Genomic DNA, 21,076 nt, shown 5'->3' on the forward strand with positions numbered 1-21,076 from the left:
GATCAATCTGTTCTATCCTCCTCCACCTTGTCCTCAGGAGTATGACGAGGAGTGGGGCAAAAAGATCCAGACTGAGAAGTTCCGCTGGTACAACAGTCAGTGGCTGGAGATGGTGGAGAACCGGCAGCTGGACGAGGCGGCCGAGGCCTTCCTGTACGGCGAGGACGGAGAGTCCTTCATCGGGACCGGAGACGTCCTGGAGCGACCCGACCTGTTCTACTCTGCAGGTACTGAGAGCATGAAGGGCCGGTTAGATCCAGCTCATCTTTCCGCTCAGAACCGTCTCAGCCACAGCTTTTCCTCACCTTTGCATCACTGCCATGAATCTCATGTGAGGCCTTTAGTTCAGACCCAAACTTCTCCCCTGTGGTTCAGATGGGATCATCTCAGCAGACGGTGCCATCAGTCCGGACTTCTACGGTGACTTCCACGATGATCTGGGACAGACGGGATACCTGAGCAGGTACTAAGTTCCACCTCCGGCTGCAGCAGAGAATAAAATGGAATCAGTATTTATTCTGATGGATGAGGAGTTGGAAACGTAAATTATAGCTTCCATGCTCCGGTTCCTGGTGGAGAAACTCCCCAATCTGTTGGGTTTGGTGACCATAATGTTTCTGTTCCTGTTTCTGTATTTATCAGACGCTTTTATCCAAAGCCACTTACAAATAAAGATATAACAGCTTTATAAAAAGCTAACAATAAGCTAACAATAAGCTAACAATAAGCTAACAATAAGCTAACAAAAAGCTACATAGAAGGAACCCAGGAGTCCGACTCTGTCAGAGGGGACAGAGTAGAGATAGGGTGCAGGCATAGAAGGAAGTGCAGGAGATGCTCTCTGAAGGTTTTTTGTTGTTTCCCACCATCCCAAAAGAAGCCAACTGGTCAGTAGCTGCAGGTTTTCCATGAGCCAAAACTCTGAAATGATAGAAAAGGCTTGACTCAAATGGTGAGGTCGATTTTACCGCCCCGAATCACAGCTTTCCTTGTTGTCTTCCACACTTTTACTGCCTTTTGTAGAATTAAGTTACTCTTTACTCTCATTGCCTGGGCATCCCTAAACCGGTCCTTCAAATAACTCTCAATTAACCACAGATACATGCAGTCTGATGACGATTTAATAAGCACCACGTTTCTGTTTCTGTATTTATCAGACGCTTTTATCCAAAGAGACTTACAAATGAAGATATAACAGCTTTATAAAAAGCTAACAATAAGCTACATAGAAGGAACCCAGGAGTCCGACTCTGTCAGAGGGGACAGAGCAGAGATAGGGTGCAGGCATAGAAGGAAGTGCAGAAAGACTTTATTATTCACGTTTTAGCAGTTATTTGGTTAATTTAAGTGCAGATGTTGTCATAAAGGCGCATCATCAACCACATCATTGAGAAATGTTGGTTGACAAATCCATTTTTAGACAAAATGTGACCTTTTCTTGTAGAATTTTGGGTAATTTTCGGGTCCTACTTGCACCGAGGATTTTCTTTTGGGTGCCAGGATTCTCAATATTGACCTTAAAGTCAGAGTAAAACTGAAATAACTGCAGAAAAATGTGTTATGAACTATTCGGTCAAGCATAGAGTTTCTGTTTCTGTATTTATCAGACGCTTTTATCCAAAGAAACTTATAAATGAAGATATAACAGCTTTATAAAAAGCTAACAATAAGCTCCATAGAAGGAACCCAGGAGTCCGACTCTGTCAGAGGGGACAGAGTAGAGATAGGGTGCAGGCATAGAAGGAAGAGCAGAAAGATAAAGTGCAGAGATAGAGGGGGGAGGGAAGTACAAGGTAAGTGCTGGGATAGGAGATGCTCTCTGAAGAGCTGGGTTTTCAGGAGCTTCTTGAAGATAGACAGGGACGCCCCTGTTCTGGTAGCGCTCGGTAGGTCATTCCACCATCGTGGGACGACACATGAACAGAGTTTGGATTGTCTTAGGCGTGGTGTAGGAGCTGCTAGACGACAATCCTGGGACCAACGGAGGGACCCAGTTGGGACAGAAGCCTTTGCAAGAGCCTTCAAGTAGATGGAGCCGTTCCATTAAGCTCTTTGTAGCTAACATCAGGGACTTGGATCTGATGCTAAGGGCAGCCAGAGGAGCTCAATGAACAGAGGGGGGGCGTGTTCTTTTAGGCTGATCCAAGACCAGACCCATAAATAGAACCAAACGGCTCAGATCCTGACTCTTTAATGTAGATGAGAGTTACTCTCTTAGCTGAAGTGGGGGCAGACTCCTCATGCTGCTGGTGTAACATCCACCGTTTGACTCCCGTCCAGCAGACTGTTGTCACATATCACACCTTTCTGCCTGTTTCCCCTTTTGCTTCTGTTGAAATGTAGGAAATTACCCCTAAAACTGCTGCTATAAAGGCACCCATGAGTGACCCTCACACAGAAAGCCCCATGTGGCCGTGTGATGGAGGCTGTCAGCAGGGCAGGTTGTTTTTGTCCAGAATCACTGGCTGTCAGGCAGGAAACAGTAAACTGCCAGTGTTTACCTTAAGCTCGTCCACCAGCCAGCGCTGCCCTCTCATATGATGTTATTCTGAGTCCCTATTCGCTGATCTGCGTTATTGAACCGGGCCAACGGTCCCTGAAGGCATCGCTCCACCCTCAGCAGCAGAGCTCCAGCTCTGAGAACGAACACTCTCCGGCTGTCTCCACGTCCTCCTTTCTCTCTCAAACAGACTCCATGTTTTTCTCAGTGCTCCATCGACCGCTCCGGTCCCAAAACGGCGCCGACATTCCACGGCGAAACCTAAAACTGGAGCCCAGGAATTAAAAATCAGTCCTGTTATCACTGAGTTTCCTCTGCGTCCGATTGTAATCCCCAAAATCAAGCAGCAGCTAATTCGATACAGTGCTGAGATGACGAATAGTGGGAGAAGCAGGGAGTTAATTCAGAGTAATTTGTCTTATTTATTATCAGATAAAACTCCCCCCGCCCTCGCCGGCAGGAATGTTTCGCTTGGCTGCTGCTGAACAGCTGCGACCGGCACAACACGGAGACCCAGAGAGAGAAATCCCAATCAGTGTCGTCTGTTTCTTCTCCCCCTCTTCGTCCCGTCGCTCTCCCCCCCGACAGCTTTGTTACCGAAACCTTTCAAAGGCAGAATCTGCGTCTGAGTGATCCAATCACAGCCTTCAGGACTTCACTTTTTCAATTAGAAGTCTTTGGATCACAGCAGTTCCTTCCAAATGCCAGTCCTTTTTGCATGTTTCTTCTCTTTCCTGTCCTTTTTCTGCCTTCATACAGCTCCACATCCTTTAAATAATGCATTTCAGGCCTTTTGAAGCTTCAGCAAATTAATTTCTACTAGATTTTCACAATTTTTCTACAGTGTTTCTCTTCTTTTTGAATTTATTCACTTTTTGTTTAGCATTTTTCTTCTCTTTCCTGTACGTTTCTGCCTTCAGGTCCTTTCAAAAATACATTTCAGGCCTTTTGAAGCTTCAGTAAAAGAATTTCTACTAAATTTTCACAATTTTTCTATGGTGTTTCTCTTCTTTTTGAATTTATTCACTTTTTGTTTAGCATTTTTCTTCTCTTTCCTGTACGTTTCTGCCTTCAGGTCCTTTAAATAATGCATTTCAGGCCTTTTGAAGCTTCAGCAAATTAATTTCTACTAGATTTTCACAATTTTTCTACAGTGTTTCTCTTCTTTTTGAATTTATTCACTTTTTGTTTAGCATTTTTCTTCTCTTTCCTGTATGTTTCTGCCTTCAGGTCCTTTAAATAATGCATTTCAGGCCTTTTGAAGCTTCAGCAAATTAATTTCTACTAGATTTTCACAATTTTTCTACAGTGTTTCTCTTCTTTTTGAATTTATTCACTTTTTGTTTAGCATTTTTCTTCTCTTTCCTGTACGTTTCTGCCTTCAGGTCCTTTCAAAAATACATTTCAGGCCTTTTGAAGCTTCAGTAAAAGAATTTCTACTAAATTTTCACAATTTTTCTATGGTGTTTCTCTTCTTTTTGAATTTATTCACTTTTTGTTTAGCATTTTTCTTCTCTTTCCTGTACGTTTCTGCCTTCAGGTCCTTTAAATAATGCATTTCAGGCCTTTTGAAGCTTTAGCAAATGAATTTCTACTAAATTTTCACAATTTTTCTACAGTGTTTCTCTTCTTTTTGAATTTATTCACTTTTTGTTTAGCATTTTTCTTCTCTTTCCTGTACGTTTCTGCCTTCAGGTCCTTTCAAAAATACATTTCAGGCCTTTTGAAGCTTTAGCAAATGAATTTCTACTAAATTTTCACAATTTTTCTACAGTGTTTCTCTTCTTTTTGAATTTATTCACTTTTTGTTTAGCATTTTTCTTCTCTTTCCTGTACGTTTCTGCCTTCAGGTCCTTTCAAAAATACATTTCAGGCCTTTTGAAACTGCAGCAAATGACTTTCTACTAATAATTCACATTTTTAGCAATATTTAACATAACTAACTGCACATTTTTCCACGAAAATTTTAAATCCTTTAAATCTTTCTGTTGTTTTTAACCTTTCAACTTCTTCAACTAAGACTTCTGCAGTTTTTTGGACATTAACTACTGCATATTCTTCACCGATTTCTACAACTTTGGTATCAAAATGTTCAGCTATTTTAGGAGATTACTGCTACATCTCTTGGAATTATCTTATTAATTAAAATAAATTGGAATAAGTTCTAACTTTTATACTTTTAAAATGATTTAAAATAACTAACCGCACATTTTTCCACAAAAATTTAAAATCCTTTAAATCTTTCTGTTGTTTTTAACCTTTCAACTTCTTCAACTCAATTTTGCCTTTTTTCAAGTAAATTCAAGTCATTCAAATGTTGAAATTCTTTCAACCCAGACTTCAGCAACTGTTTCCTGCTCAATTTTCACTATTTTCAACTTTTTAGCATGGTCAGCTGTCCCCATTCAGCGAATAAGCATCCTCACTGCTGTTTGACATGCCAATCAAAGCCAGCTCTGCCACTCACTGCAGACTGTGTGAAACGTGGTGTGAAAGCTGCTTTCCTCGCTCCTGAACAGGAATATTTCAGTGACTTCAGCACTGACTCCAGATCTGTGGGAATACCAAACGATTTGAGGTCCGGTCTGTATCCTGTCAGGGCCTCAGGGCTCAGGACACAGATGCAGGTCAGTTCAAAAGCAAAGATGTACAGCAGCAATAAGGCAGGTGAGGATCTCTGAGCAGAAACTAGCTAACTAGCTGAGGACGAGTTAAACATAAACCGCTCCACTCTGGGAGGAAAACAAAGGGCTCTTTAAATATCACAAAACCTAATGAGGCGGATTTATCAAAGGATGCTGTCTTAAAAACCGAGGCACTATGAAACATCAACTATTAATTAAGGGGAGGAACTATTAAACATTCATTCATTCATTCATCGGAGATGACCAGGAAACGATTATAGATCAAAACTCTCCAAAAACGGAGGAACAAAACAAAGCTATGAAACTTCCGTGCATGAATAGATAAACTATGGCTATGAGTGAACTACAAAAGCAAGATAGCTCTGCAGGAGAATCGCTCACTGCAGGCTCGTGGAAACTGTGGAAAATGAGGCAACAAACTGGCACAAGACAAGGGAAATACAGACTATTTGAGCACATGAAGGACCAAGGGGAACAGATGGAGACACTTTGGGAATCAGGGAAGACACGGGAGGAAGTTAGTGATTTCAAAATAAAAGACAAGACATGAATCTAAACATAAATCATGACATATCCATCCATCACTTTTAGATAAAGGCTGAAAAACATGACCTGATCGGGTAAAACGCGGTAATTTAAGAGCGTTGTTGCCTTCCATGTGGAGCAAAAGGTTTAATGTGAAACACGGCAGTGGCAGTAGCATGATGTGGGCCTGTTGTGCTGAGGTGGCTTTCATTAGAGCAACAAAGGGTCCTGAGTTACATCAGCGAATATTAAACACAGATGTCAGCACATCTGTCTGTGAGATGAGACTCCGAAGTAAGAAATATGGTCTAAACATTGAAGTCTTGTAACCAGCCACAGAAATGTTTTCAATATCAAATTTCTGACCATAAATTATTGTGGAAGGACCAAAGCGAAGAACCCAGAGATTAAGCTGAAATCCCTCCGAGCTGATGCACCCGAGGCGTTCCCAGGTCAGATGGGATATATAATCCCTCCAGAGAGTTCTGGTTCTGACCCGGGGCCTCCTCCCAGGAGGCATCTAACCAGAGGAACCACCTCAGCTGAGTCCTTTCTATGTGGAGGAGCAGCGGCTCCTCCCCCCGGATGGTGGATCCCTGCTTATTTATTTATTTTTGTTACAATATTTCACATAATAGAGCCGAACCGGACCGGGGGGGACAGGGAAAGAGGAAGAGCAAAGAAGAAGAAACACACAAAAATAGAAAGAAAAACCAGACAAGCAGCTGCTACACCTATAAAAACAAAACAGAAGACAATCCACGGCCTCTGAGGGGAATCCAGCCTTAAAGCACCTGAAAGCAGAAGAAAAACAAACACAAACAAACACACAAACACACACAACTGTGGATATAGATGAGCTGAAACCACAGGATAACACATTAACTGCTTAGCCAGCATGCTAACACTGGCTGTATATGTAAATATTTGGATGGGAATGAGTGATACCTTCAAATTTTATTCTTGTACAGGAACTATTTGTCGAGTCTTTTCAGATTACTGAATTGACATTTTTTTAGTTACTTGTGAATTTTACACAACAGAAAAGATTTAGTGTAAAAAAAATGCAATTTTGTTACGGTAATGAACATAACTAAAATCAATAAAAACATTTCTGAATATTCTGAACTATTAATAGAACACGCATGAAAAAAATAAAAGGTCTAACTTTCATACATATTCAGTTATCATCGATTGAAAATGTGTTACGGTAATGAATTTATTTGGTCAACGACTCAATAAAACATTCCGAAAATGTATTAAAGGACTTGTATTGATCACTAATTTTAATTGAGACCCTGCTTAATACTAATAAGAGAAAAAAATAGCAAAATTGACCTTTGTTTTTGCAAAGGTTAGGACAGTTTCGTGAGAATCACCCTACTGGGCTAATGAACCTACATGATAACCGTGCTTAGTTATGAGTGTATAGAGCCACAATCCACAGCCCCCCCCCAGCAATCAGAAGCAGGCAGAGACTCACCCTCCCCCTTTTTCTAAGGCTGAGCCCCCCTCTGAAGGAAACTCATTTCACGACCTCCTTCTTTGGGTCAGAACCCAGATCTGTGAGCTCAGGTGAGGGTTGGAACAAAGATGGAGCAGGAACCTGAAAAGGTGTCCCAGGGCACCACCTGTAGGGGGAAACATTGAGGTGGGGGCCCAGGTGTTGGGATGTAATGGTCCTCTGTGATGTCACCCCAGCTGCTGACATCCTGCGATTAGGAGAAACAGCAGAACTTCGTAATCCAAATTGATCCAAAACAAGATGGAGAAAATGTACCTGATGTTGGATCGGAGGTCAAAGTTATGACGGTTGGTCCGACTGTAAGAACGTTTTATCAGGTTTAACATTTTGTTCTTTGTTTAAACACATCAGCCCTGAAACTCTGGGTTTGGGGGAATCTGCGTCTAAATCTACATAAAGTTATACAAAGAAAGAGGCGTGACGAACACACAGCGTGCGACTGTGAACACGCCAGCGGGGGGGCTGAATGAGCGCTTTGAGACGTGGTCAGGATGTGATGAGGCGCCCAGGACTGGGGGCGAAAATAAAGGAAGGAAAGGAAAAGCAGAACATCGCTGCAATCAGGTGAGACGTGGAGGGAGGGCCGGGGGGGCGAGGCCTGCGTTGGTTAAATGAAACCCGAGCAGTGACAGCGGGCTCAGATCAAAGAGAGGAGACAGGCGAGGGGGGGGGGGAGGGTCACGCTGGAGGAGGAAAAGGGCTCGATTCCCTTTCCTGTTCACTACCGAGGAATGTTAGCGGCGGATCGGAGTCCCCGCTCAGCCCGCCGCCTCCAGCGCCTGATCCTCTGGGGCCAAGCCGGCATCTGTGGGAACACTGGGCCCCTTTGTCCTAATGACCCCCAGCCGGCCGCGCTTCTCATTTTGTTGGCGTGTCGCAACACAAAGTGAATAAGGTGGCAGACGGGTTGATTTGCATGTTTCATAATGAGAAATATCAGAGCCGACAGCAGCCGTGTCCAAACCTGCTGGACTGGATTCCTGCAAGTGTTACCCAAAGCACCTCTGAGTCCTCTGAGCAGCACAAAGAGAACCCAAAGCACCTCTGAGTCCTCTGAGCAACACAAAGAGAACCCAAAGCACCTCTGAGTCCTCTGAGCAACACAAAGAGAACCCAAAGCACCTCTGAGTCCTCTGAGCAACATGAAGAGAACCCAAAGCACCTCTGAGCAACACGAAGAGAACCCAAAGCACCTCTGAGCAACATGAGGAGAACCCAAAGCACCTCTGAGTCCTCTGAGCAACATGAAGAGAACCCAAAGCACCTCTGAGCAACATGAGGAGAACCCAAAGCACCTCTGAGCAACATGAGGAGAACCCAAAGCATCTCTGAGTCCTCTGAGCAACACAAAGAGAACCCAAAGCACCTCTGAGCAACATGAAGAGAACCCAAAGCACCTCTGAGTCCTCTGAGCAACACAAAGAGAACCCAAAGCACCTCTGAGCAACACAAAGAGAACCCAAATCACCTCTGAGCAACACAAAGAGAACCCAAAGCACCTCTGAGCAACACAAAGAGAACCCAAATCACCTCTGAGCAACACAAAGAGAACCCAGAGAACCCAAAGCACCTCTGAGCAACATGAGGAGAACCCAAAGCACCTCTGAGCAACACAAAGAGAACCCAAAGCACCTCTGAGCAACATGAGGAGAACCCAAAGCACCTCTGAGCAACACAAAGAGAACCCAAAGCACCTCTGAGCAACATGAGGAGAACCCAAAGCACCTCTGAGCAACACAAAGAGAACCCAAAGCACCTCTGAGCAACATGAGGAGAACCCAAAGCACCTCTGAGCAACACAAAGAGAACCCAAAGCATCTCTGAGCAACATGAGAAGAACCCAAAGCACCTCTGAGCAACATGAGGAGAACCCAAAGCACCTCTGAGCAACACAAAGAGAACCCAAAGCATCTCTGAGCAACATGAGGAGAACCCAAAGCACCTCTGAGCAACACAAGGAGAACCCAAAGCATCTCTGAGTCCTCTGAGCAACATGAAGAGAACCCAAAGCACCTCTGAGCAACACGAAGAGAACCCAAAGCACCTCTGAGCAACATGAAGAGAACCCAAAGCACCTCTGAGCAACACGAGGAGAACCCAAAGCACCTCTGAGTCCTCTGAGCAACACGAAGAGAACCCAAAGCATCTCTGAGTCCTCTGAGCAACATGAAGAGAACCCAAAGCACCTCTGAGCAACACGAAGAGAACCCAAAGCACCTCTGAGCAACATGAAGAGAACCCAAAGCACCTCTGAGCAACATGAGGAGAACCCAAAGCACCTCTGAGTTCTCTGAGCAACATGAAGAGAACCCAAAGCACCTCTGAGCAACATGAGGAGAACCCAAAGCACCTCTGAGCAACATGAGGAGAACCCAAAGCACCTCTGAGCAACACAAAGAGAACCCAAAGCACCTCTGAGTCCTCTGAGCAACACAAAGAGAACCCAAAGCACCTCTGAGCAACACAAAGAGAACCCAAATCACCTCTGAGCAACACAAAGAGAACCCAAAGCACCTCTGAGCAACACAAAGAGAACCCAAATCACCTCTGAGCAACACAAAGAGAACCCAGAGAACCCAAAGCACCTCTGAGCAACATGAGGAGAACCCAAAGCACCTCTGAGCAACACAAAGAGAACCCAAAGCATCTCTGAGCAACATGAGAAGAACCCAAAGCACCTCTGAGCAACATGAGGAGAACCCAAAGCACCTCTGAGCAACACAAAGAGAACCCAAAGCATCTCTGAGCAACATGAGGAGAACCCAAAGCATCTCTGAGCAACATGAGGAGAACCCAAAGCATCTCTGAGCAACATGAGAAGAACCCAAAGCACCTCTGAGCAACATGAGGAGAACCCAAAGCACCTCTGAGCAACACAAAGAGAACCCAAAGCATCTCTGAGCAACATGAGGAGAACCCAAAGCATCTCTGAGCAACATGAGGAGAACCCAAAGCACCTCTGAGCAACATGAGGAGAACCCAAAGCACCTCTGAGTCCTCTGATCAATACGAAGAGAACCCAAAGCCCCTCTGAGCAACACAAAGAGAACCCAGAGAACCCAAAGCACCTCTGAGCAACATGAGGAGAACCCAAAGCACCTCTGAGCAACACAAAGAGAACCCAAAGCACCTCTGAGCAACATGAGGAGAACCCAAAGCACCTCTGAGCAACATGAGGAGAACCCAAAGCACCTCTGAGCAACATGAGGAGAACCCAAAGCACCTCTGAGCAACACAAAGAGAACCCAAAGCACCTCTGAGCAACACAAAGAGAACCCAAAGCACCTCTGAGCAACACAAAGGGAACCCAAAGCACCTCTGAGTCCTCTGAGCAACACAAAGAGAACCCAGAGCACCTCTGAGTCCTCTGAGCAACACAAAGAGAACCCAAAGCACCTCTGAGCAACACAAAGAGAACCCAAAGCACCTCTGAGCAACATGATGAGAACCCAAAGCACCTCTGAGCAACACAAAGAGAACCCAAAGCACCTCTGAGCAACATGAGGAGAACCCAAAGCACCTCTGAGCAACATGAGGAGAACCCAAAGCACCTCTGAGCAACATGAAGAGAACCCAAAGCACCTCTGAGCAACATGAGGAGAACCCAAAGCACCTCTGAGCAACACAAAGAGAACCCAAAGCACCTCTGAGCAACACAAAGAGAACCCAAAGCACCTCTGAGCAACACAAAGGGAACCCAAAGCACCTCTGAGTCCTCTGAGCAACACAAAGAGAACCCAAAGCACCTCTGAGCAACATGAGGAGAACCCAAAGCACCTCTGAGCAACATGAGGAGAACCCAAAGCACCTCTGAGCAACACAAAGAGAACCCAAAGCACCTCTGAGCAACATGAGGAGAACCCAAAGCACCTCTGAGCAACACAAAGAGAACCCAAAGCACCTCTGAGCAACATGAGGAGAACCCAAAGCACCTCTGAGCAACATGAGGAGAACCCAAAGCACCTCTGAGCAACATGAGGAGAACCCAAAGCACCTCTGAGCAACATGAAGAGAACCCAAAGCACCGGTCCTGTTGAATCAGAATCAGATTCACACTGTGAGCTCGGGTCGGAAGTCGTGTTTGATTCACTGAAACAAAAGCAGAACTTTTTAATATCTCATTATGACACAAATCAAACATGTTTTCTTTTCTTATTTAACACTTTAATTCAAGGTTCTGCTGGATTAAAGGAGAAATAAAACAAATCTGTGTGAGTCTGTAATCTGAGTCACATTTCTGCAGATTGAGCTAAATTAAAGTGTTTCTACTTCTGCAAGAAAAGCAGCATTTAAAGCATTTAGTGTCATAAAAAAGGATCATAAGGCAGAGACATGAATGCACCCTTTATGTCTTTCATGATCTTATTTATCTATTTATTTCAGGGTCGAAGGTTAAATATACCTGAAAGGTCACAGGTCATCTTAGATTTCCTCCAGTCGATTAAAAAGTGCAAAATTTACGACTGTTGAGTTATTTTACAACAAGCAACTTTAAAAGTCGCGCTTCATGATTAATTTAAATGCTCTCCTCCTTAAATGTTGCCGTCTGAAAGGGAAACTCCCGTAAATGCACCTTTTCACACCTTTAGAGAATCCTAAATAAGATCTAATATCAGATGAAATGATTCAGGTTGAATCCTGGCGTGTCCCACAGCAGTGCAGCTCTGTTTTTACAGCTTCATGAACTATAAAAACCCTTAAATGGACGTTATCTGCATGATGCCGCTGCCTTCTTCACAGGATTCCACTGTTTGGCTCGTTGTTTCTCTCTGTGAAAACTCCCACTTTAACTTTAACTGAGTTTTTATTCAGCTTTTACCAGAGGAGCACCAACTCCTCACCTCAAAAGAAGAAGAACTCAGTATTTCTTTCTTTTTTGTGGTGAATGAACACTTTTTATGGGTTTTTACTTGTGTGATGGATGTTTTTCCTTTTGGGTAAAACTGGATCCAAATTGAATCTTAGTTGTATCTCAGGTGCTAGCATTAAGTCAGCAACACCACATCATTAAGGAAGACTGTTTAGTTTGTGTTTTTACTGCCAGACGCTCCTTAAAACCTGCTTTTCAGAACTGGGAGCAAACATCGGGACTCTTTCAGTCCTGAAGGTCTCGTCTGGAGCGTAACCACAAAGTCAGAGGCAGGCTCAGATCTCCACTGTTCCTCCTGCCTCCTTTAGCCTGCTTCTCAAATCCCCCCTGACAGCCGTAGCGTGCGGAGGGAAAAAGACATATTTCTGCCCGAAGAGGAGGAGGCGGCGGCTGTGGAGGGGCGAGGCGGCAGGGGGCAGCAGGGAAAACAGAGGAGGAGGAGATCAGGGGCTGGAGGGATTCGCTGGAAGTGATTTGGCTAAAAACAACACGTCATTATAGGCGCTAGCTGGGGCAAAGCAAACAGCTCGTATTTTAGAGGGCGGCGGCTCGCACTCTCCCACTTCCAGAAAAGAAAATGTCAGGATTCGTGTGCGATGTGGCGTCATCCGTCACGTTATCCATCAGCCGCTGTCCTGATGAGGCAGTGACCCCGTCACTGAAATCATCCTCCACCCGCCACGTCTCCATAGTAACTGATTTATACGGCGCAGATACCCCCTCCACAGGCCCCTGTTGCCGGGTGGATGTCAGCCAGGTCCTCCAGGTCTGGCCGTCAGCCTCCATCCTCGTCACGGCGTTATGTTTTGACATCTCTCTGCTTTTTACGGCCTGGCTGCTCCGCTGTTTACCCCTGCAGCCATTAGCAGTCTGTAACTCACACACTTATTGTGGATGTCCAACACCTGCGTGAGTTCATATGAATATTGCATTGAGTTTTTTTTACCAGCGCCTCTTTTTGTGCAGAACTGTGAACTGCTGAGTGATTGTTCTGGCCCTCGGGTGGCAGTGGGGAGTTCACCAGGGGATGCGTGGAGTCAGAGCGCCACCTGGTGGCGTCCTTTAGCTCCTGAGCTACCTTTACTCTCCCACATGTGGCTCAAAGTATGCCAACAGCCATTCATCCATGCAGGCATGTGCTCCCAGTCAGAACTGCTCTCCTGGATCAGAACTGCTCTCCTGGATCAGAACAGCTCTCCTGGATCAGAACAGCTCTCCTGGATCAGAACAGCTCTCCTGGATCAGAACTGCTCTCCTGGATCAGAACTGCTCTCCTGTAATTGTGCAAATCTTTTCTCCCTTTTGTCCTGCAGTGTATCGGATCAGTTTGTCCCATCAGCTCAGATCCCAGCGGATCGACCCGGCAGCGCCTACGGCTTCCGCCCGGATGAACACTTCTTCTTCTCCACGTCCTCCCGGTAAACCTGGAGCCTCCTCACACATCATCTTATACGCTCAGCAGCTGTTTCCCTTGTCCCAACATCAGCCGTGTGATGCTAAAAGCTGGAGGAAGGTTGTCTCTGTCAGCTGCTGGGTTCACCGTTAATTACTTTTACTTTAAGGCAAAGTTTCTGAATAAATGGGTGAATACACACTGTTAACATATGCCCCCCCCCCCCCCTGCTCTGTAGAGAAGGAAAAGGCTTTAATGTTTCCTCAAAGCTGAAGCTTTGCACTGACAGCAGCAGACTGTATGAAGCATGGTGCCACAGTGTCTTAGATGGAGGAGGAAGTGCCTTAAAGTACAATGCACTGATGGTTGTTGGGGTGGGGGGGGTTAAAAGCACCACAATAAGCCAAATCTGTGCCCGTTTACACCAAAAAATACCAACTTTCACAGCCAACACAGAATCTTTCTTTAGTGAACAAACATAAAGTAACTTTGAGCCTTTTTAGCGCCTTTTTGTCTTCACGCCTGCTGATGATGTCACTTATTTCCACGATAATTCGCCTTCGCTTCACGTCTTTGTCGACACTCTGGCTGCTACAGGATAAATTATTGATAAATTATCATTGCTTGTGCAACATTGCAAGAAGAAGTGGACACGAAGCTGATGGAAAATGTTCTGAAAAATCCACTAATCCTCCAAAAAAGGTGATATTTTGTTTTAGTTTGGAGGCTTTTTCCCTTCCAAAGATTAAAAGGTTTAAGTTTCCTTTATTTTAAAAAGAAATAGAGAGAAAATAGTCCCTCTGACCCTCTGGAGACCCACTGAGTTACGTTTGAGACATTCATTTGTATTAGAAAAGGATTTGTTCACATACTGTAAGTCTGTTTCATGGAGGTTCACTGGATAAACTGTAATTCGGTGCCAATTGTCAGGAAAACACAGAAAAGTACACATCTCAGCATGTTTTAGGAGCAAAGTCAAACAATAAGTTGGAAGTTAAAACCATTTTCCCGACAATTTTGGCCAAGTTCCACTTGTCTTTCAGCACATTTCTGTGTAAGGAATTAATTATCTCCATGTTTGGTCAGTTTATCACTGGAGGAAGGCACCGTCTTCATGTCGTTTATCTTTATTTATCTGAATGTAAGTTAAGAAGAGACTTTAACCGCCTTTATTGTGTTGTGTTGAAAAATGTGTTTTAAATAGGAGCTTTTTTGATTATTTCCTTGGTGTGCCTGGAGCTCTGCTGAAATACGAAACCCAATCAATCAAATTAATGGCAGAAATATTGTTGTATTTGGTGTTTAATCCGTCTCAGATGTACGTTTGTCGTATTTTTCTCAAAGCGCTGTGTGTGTGATTGTTTAACAGTTGTCGTGGACCATAAATAAATGATCAAATCATCGTGCTGCGTTCGCTTTGTTGGAAAATTCAACCATTTATTACTGGTTTTCTTTTCCAGGACGAAAGAGACAGAAATTAAACGGTTTCGTTTGTTACAGACTCGCTTTATTATGAATATTTTCACACGGTCTCCATGCAGCAACATTCTTCTGATGGACAGTTTACAGAGAAATGCCCCCCCCCGTCTGTGAAAGACTCGACACGGCGAACAGGCACTTAACGGAGGTGATGCAGGTGTCCACAGACCCTGGACCCGTCTCTATGGCAACAGCATCCAGGCCGGACTCCTTTGTTGTGACATCTAAGGCAACATGGAGGTACAGTGAAGGCACACGCTGAAGGAAACCCTTCGTTAGGTCAAAAAAAGTCCGTTTTGGTAAGAATGTGTCCTAAATGATCGAATCGAGGTTATTTCCAGAGGATTTTAGAAAAGATTATCAGTTAATTTGTGTAAAAGATGAGTTGCAGTTCTGGGAAGTTGATTATTTGTTTAAATATTAGATGTTCAGATGGAGTGAAACATGCTAAACCAGCTTAGCATAAAGGTTGTAAACCTGCTTAAAGCTCCCTTTCAATCAGATTAGATGTTGAAGTATTCGCTGTGCAGTCTCCATCACTTTTACAGGGTTTTTTAATCCAAACATCAGTCTTCTGTCGGCAGGAAAGGAAAGCACTCGGGGGCATCTACTTACTTTGTATCCTCTGAATAGTTTATGAGGCAGAAACAACACAATTTCACAATGTAGTGTTTACTGGAACTGCTGTGAAATTATTCTAAGCTTGAGCTGTTTCGGGTGGTGAGAAATTCCCTTCTTTTAAGCTCCTTTTCTGAGTAGCTTTAGCTAACCTGTCAGGAAAGCTAAGTCAATAAAACGTGCTCCGACCATCATGAATAATGCACACAGCCCAGTTTAAAGAAGCTATCTGAGACACAAAGGTGGAAATAAGACTAAAATACGTTCAGCTGGAGGAGGAAAAAGGTTAGTTTCGCTCAGAAGAAGTTGATCCATGTACCTGGAAGCATGTGGAATCCCTAACTTGTGTCTTTTAGCTCTGGCTAAGCTAGGCTGAAGTTAATATGCATCGGAGCAGTGAGAGAAAGCTCAGCTCCTCCAAATGAGAGTCCTACTTCACCGCAGCACAGTGCCATTCCTAGAAACAGTTTTCCGAAGGGGGAACAAAATGAAAATCTCAATCTCAGGTTTCTAAAACAATCTAAAATCAGCTGGAGGGGAAGGGGAGCAGCAGATCTTTGTTGATTTATATAAATAAGTTACCATCGTGTCATGCATATTTGTTTGAAAAGGTTCTTGGAAGCTTTCCGGTTGTGAGGAGAGGTTTTCTGTGTCTGCTCTCTGATATAAAGCAGCACATGTGTCCAAAAAAGGAAGCTACAGTTATAATCTGGTAATAATCCACAGAACAGACCCCCCCAATGCTCCTGCAGTGATGTCACATGATGCATCATTCTTCCTTGGGAACTTCATTTGGATAATGCTGCACCGGCTCCTCCACCTCGATCACCTCCACCACCAGGTCGCGGATCTCCTTGATGCAGTCCAGAGCCTGGACTTTAGGACTGGGAGGTGTCTCCTCATTGGTGGCTGCAGTAGATGGAGAGGTTGTAACGGGGGCCAAGTCTGCTGAAGTCTCCAGATTCTCATCGGCTGCGGCTTCATGGTCAGCTGCAGCTGAACCGTCAGCTGCAGCTTCATGGTCAGCTGCGGCTTCATGGTCAGCTGCGGCTTCATGGTCAGCTGCGGCTTCATGGTCAGCTGCGGCTTCATGGTCAGCTGCTGCTGAACTGTCGGCTGCAGCTTCATTGTTGGCTGCAGCTTCATTGTTGGCTGCAGCTTCATGGTCAGCTGCAGCTTCATTGGTGGCTGCAGCTTCATTGTTGGCTGCAGCTTCATTGGTGGCTTCAGTAGATGGAGAGGTTGTAACGGGGGCCAAGTCCGCTGAAGTCTCCAGATTCTCATCGGCTGCGGCTTCATGGTCAGCTGCGGCTTCATTGTCAGCTGCGGCTTCATTGTTGGCTGCAGCTTCACGTTCAGCTGCGGCTTCAGCTGAACTGTCGGCTGCGGCTGAACCATCGGCTGCTGTGCCCACGTCTGCGCTCACAGCCTCCGTCTGGATCAGAGTGGCTTCACCATCGGCTGCAGCTTCATTGGTGGCTGCAGCTTCATTGGTGGCTGCAGCTTCATTGGTGGCTGCAGCTTCATTGTTGGCTGCAGCTTCAGCTGAATCGTCGGCTGCGGTGTCGGCTGTGGCTTCACGTTCAGCTGCGGCTGAACTGTCGGCTGCAGCTGAACCGTCGGCTGAACCGTCGGCTGCAGCTTCATTGTCGGCTGCAGCTTCATTGTTGGCTGCAGCTTCAGCTTCGCTGTCGGCTGTGCCCACATCTGCGCTCGCAGCCTCCGCCCGGGTCGGAGTGTCACCTGCGGTTTTGTCCTCAGCTGTTCCGTCTGAGCTCGGGGGTGATCTGATGACCTCCAACACCTCTTCACCTGAGGACTCCAGATCTGAGGGAGGCGACTCACTTCCCACTGACACCAGAGAATTGGGGTCTGAGTCGGTGACCGCCTTCAGTTTAAGGCTGACTTCTCCAGCCTCTTCACCACCAGAGGGAGCCTCTAACTTGTCTTCTGAGCTCTGGCATTGTGTCGTTTCCTCACTGGCTGCTGCAGGCTGGGATCCCTCGGCTGAAAGCTTCACAGGTTCATCAGGAGGATTGGGACTTGGTGCTGGAGCTTCTGCTGCTTCAGACTTTATACTTTGTACAGTAATTGGAGGCCCTAACAAAGCGATCTCTGCTTCTTGTGCAGGATCCCTTCTCTGCTTCTCAGGCTCAGCAGCTGTCTCGGCGCCCTCTGTTTGGACAGAAATCACTTCTTCCTGGGACACAGTCTCTGGAGCCGCTGCTTCCTGAGTCTCAGCTGGTTCTTCTGTGTTCTGAGCTGGGAGCTCTGCCTCCTCACCTTCATCCACCCTGGGAGCATCCTCTTTTCGTTCAACCCTCCCCAGCGGCGTCTCAATCGCCGTCCCATCGGCCAAAGCTTTGCTCTGCATCATGCCCTCCTTCTGGGGGCTTTGCGGCAAACCGTTGACTGCGAGAGGAGACGGAGGCTGTGGCTCCGAGGCTTTAAAGGTGGGGGACAGCGCAGGGCTGCTCGGGGTGGAGGCGTTTGGGGAGGAGAGGCTGGAGCGGCTGGACTGACTGAGCAGGTCTCTGCTGTCTGTGAACAGGTTGTGCTTCTTCAGGCTCGCTGCCTCCTTCACCACTGCGCGGCGAACAGAAAACAGGAAGCATTAGATGGCCGTGAATGAGTGTGTGTGGCTTTGCTGTCACCGGCAGTGTGTGTCTGTACCTTTAGAAACCTCCTTGTCCAGAATCTGCAGGAGAATGCTCTCATAAACGTTCTCAACATGGAGGAAGCTGGAGTGGTCGGCGTAGATGGTTTGCTGAAGACTCTGAAGCTCCTGTGCAGGCAGACAGAACGATGAGGGTCAAGCTCTGGTGTTTCAGGGTGAAATTAACCGAGATCTCTGAGCAGGAACAACACAACCATAATTCATTTAAAGAAATGGGTCGATCTAATCTACAGGGATAATGTTTTTCTTAGGCTATGCATCCATAAAAGGCTTCAGTGTGACTCGGGCCGGGTTTGGTCTGCATTTTCTCTGCTTCTCCCATGATTTCACAGTGACTAATGCCTATAAAACACATCCATGTGTGTGCAGGGGGATTATAAACCTCAAAAATGTTTGCGTAAACTGTTTTAGTGAAGGGGGGGGGGGTGTTTTGCACGTGGTTTCGACATGTTGGGGGACTGCCCGACACCCTGCCTCAGGGAAAAGGTTGGGATGAGGATCTGGTGGCATTTTCTCCAGCTTCGGCCTTTATTGTAACATTTAAACATTTATCTTCAGATCTTTTTGAGACGTTTGATGTCCACCAGACGCAGTTCTGAACCCGACCAGTGGGGGGCAGCATGAATAAGGTCAGAAACAGGTTCAGATGTTCAGAAGTTTGGAGGAAAATGAGATTATAAGCATTTTTTTGACTGGGGATGATGTATATTTTTCAAACCAGATGCACAGAATATGAAGATCTGGATCCTGCACAATCTGCTGGGTTTTCTTTCTGGTTTTAAAGATCTACAACAGCACATTATTGTCAGAAAGATAATGTGACACCATTAGAGGGGCGTGATTGATTGGCTTAAGCAGACACAGCGAAGATAATTCATCTCTGTGCTGCGGGGGTCTGAATAGGCAGGAAAATGAGCCGTGTTACTATAATAATAAAGCTTGTGTTTGTGAGCATTCTCACGGTGTTGCAGGTCGGAGCCAGGTTCCTCTTGATAAACGGCAGAGTGATGGAAACGAGCGCATCCTGGAAGATCCTCTTCCTCACCGTGCTGCTGTCGTAGTCGTATTGCTGCAGGAAGACGGGTTCAAAGGTCAGTGCATCCAACGGGACTCCAGCTTATTCTACCAGAACATTTTTAATTCATATGTTTATGTATTTAGCTTTTATCCAAAGCGACTTACAGGTAGGCAGGTAGGGTAAGGGGGTCTTGCCTAAGGACCTCTACTGGAGGTAGAACCTTTCATACAGGGGATTTGAACCCAGGTCTCCCACATGAAAGGTGGCAATTATACCACTACATTATCTATCTATCTATATATCTATATCTATATCTAAAAACGGGAGTACTTTATCTGTCCGAGTATGTTAGGAACTGACCTTTAGCACTCTGTGTTTGACCTTTTCGATGGCGGACCTGGTGTTGTCGGGGTTATCCTGGATGGCTTTGTAGAGCAGCAGCCTGAAGGTGTAAGCTGCGTTTTCAATGAGCTGAAAACAGGCAGAGGAGGAGATCGGATCAGGTTTAACACCCAGAGTTCAGACAGAAAACCCTGAATGTCCAGCAGCAATGTTCAGGTTGGAGTTCAGACCTTTTTTATCATTTATGTGGAATTAGTCACTAATAATCATGATATTAAACCCTTTTAGACTGACTATCCATTCATCCATCCAGTGTAAAGTGCTGAATAAGCACTCATAGTACAACCAGAAGTGAGTCATAGCTGTTACTGATGAATGAGTGAGTCAGGAAGGCCCTCTGCCCACTCTGTCTGAAGCAGCAGACGGTGAGTAAAGGAGTGAGCCGCTGCACCTGCTGCAGGTCGATCTGAGCGCTGTGGATCACTCCTGTGATGTTGGAGAAGCCGAATCTCTCCTGCAGGTGCTGCAGCTTGTCCTGCAGCGAGCCGATCTTCTGGTAGCAGCTCAGCAGGTTCGGGTTCTCCATGTTGGCCAGCGCCTGAGACACAAAGGAGGTGGTAGAAGTCAGCAGGTTTAGCTAAATCCACAGTGACAGTTTATCTGATACGTGCATATTACTACTTTGTGACTTCACTAGATAAGTCTTATAAGCTTATCTGTTGGCCATTAACCTAACAATCAGTGCTGATACCTGGCCTCTGAGTGTGATATGAAGATGTTTAACAGGCATTCAGCCTCACATTAAATTAATCTGCTTGTCTTTATCGGCTCTGACTGCAATCAGCATCGATGGGAGCATTTATCGGCCATAACTCTTCCCACGGAGACTCTAAAACTGACAGTAAGTGACGTTACTATCCAGTTTACTATCTGACCGTCCAGTCAGAAATATTACAAGCAAAGAAACTTTGGCCACACAGCCTCTAGGACGCAGCCTCTAGGACGCAGCCTCTAGGACGCAGCCTCTAGGACGCAGCCTCTAGGACGCAGCCTCTAGGACGCAGCCCCTAGGACGCAGCCCCTAGGACGCAGCCCCGTAGGACGCAGCCCCGTAGGACGCAGCCCCGTAGGACGCAGCCCCGTAGGACGCAGCCCCGTAGGACGCAGCCCCGTAGGACGCAGCCTCTAGGACGCAGCCCCTAGGACGCAGCCTCTAGGACGCAGCCTCTAGGACGCAGCCCCGTTGGACGCAGCCCCGTTGGACGCAGCCCGTAGGACGCAGCCCGTAGGACGCAGCCTCTAGGACGCAGCCCCGTAGGACGCAGCCCCGTAGGACGCAGCCCCGTAGGACGCAGCCCCGTAGGACGCAGCCTCTAGGACGCAGCCTCTAGGACGCAGCCCCGTAGGACGCAGCCCGCAGCCCCGCAGGACGCAGCCCCGTAGGACGCAGCCCCGTAGGACGCAGCCCGCAGCCCCGTAGGACG

The 21,076-nt window shown here is 46.2% G+C and overlaps 2 protein-coding genes across 2 annotated transcripts in view; one reads left to right on the top strand and one right to left on the bottom strand.

Moving 5' to 3' along the window:
• The window catches only part of kifap3a (kinesin-associated protein 3a), a 63,128-nt gene extending 48,268 nt beyond the window's left edge, over positions 1-14,860 (top strand). The window contains exons 18-20 of the mRNA XM_072388822.1: positions 38-227; positions 376-463; positions 13,379-14,860. Of these exons, the coding sequence (XP_072244923.1) occupies positions 38-227; positions 376-463; positions 13,379-13,487 (387 nt within the window). The 3' untranslated portion in view covers positions 13,488-14,860. The remainder of the gene's footprint in view (positions 1-37; positions 228-375; positions 464-13,378) is intronic.
• An 83-nt stretch (positions 14,861-14,943) lies between these two features.
• The window catches only part of niban1a (niban apoptosis regulator 1a), a 39,014-nt gene continuing 32,881 nt past the window's right edge, over positions 14,944-21,076 (bottom strand). Inside the window, exons 10-14 of the mRNA XM_072388821.1 lie at positions 20,044-20,190; positions 19,611-19,721; positions 19,194-19,301; positions 18,229-18,340; positions 14,944-18,141 (exon numbers count right to left, since the gene is read on the bottom strand). Of these exons, the coding sequence (XP_072244922.1) occupies positions 16,325-18,141; positions 18,229-18,340; positions 19,194-19,301; positions 19,611-19,721; positions 20,044-20,190 (2,295 nt within the window). The 3' untranslated portion in view covers positions 14,944-16,324. The remainder of the gene's footprint in view (positions 18,142-18,228; positions 18,341-19,193; positions 19,302-19,610; positions 19,722-20,043; positions 20,191-21,076) is intronic.

Source organism: Leuresthes tenuis, unplaced genomic scaffold (genome assembly GCF_036924035.1).
Source record: "Leuresthes tenuis unplaced genomic scaffold, fLeuTen1.0.hap1 SCAF_7, whole genome shotgun sequence".
NCBI classification, from domain to species: domain Eukaryota; kingdom Metazoa; phylum Chordata; class Actinopteri; order Atheriniformes; family Atherinopsidae; genus Leuresthes; species Leuresthes tenuis.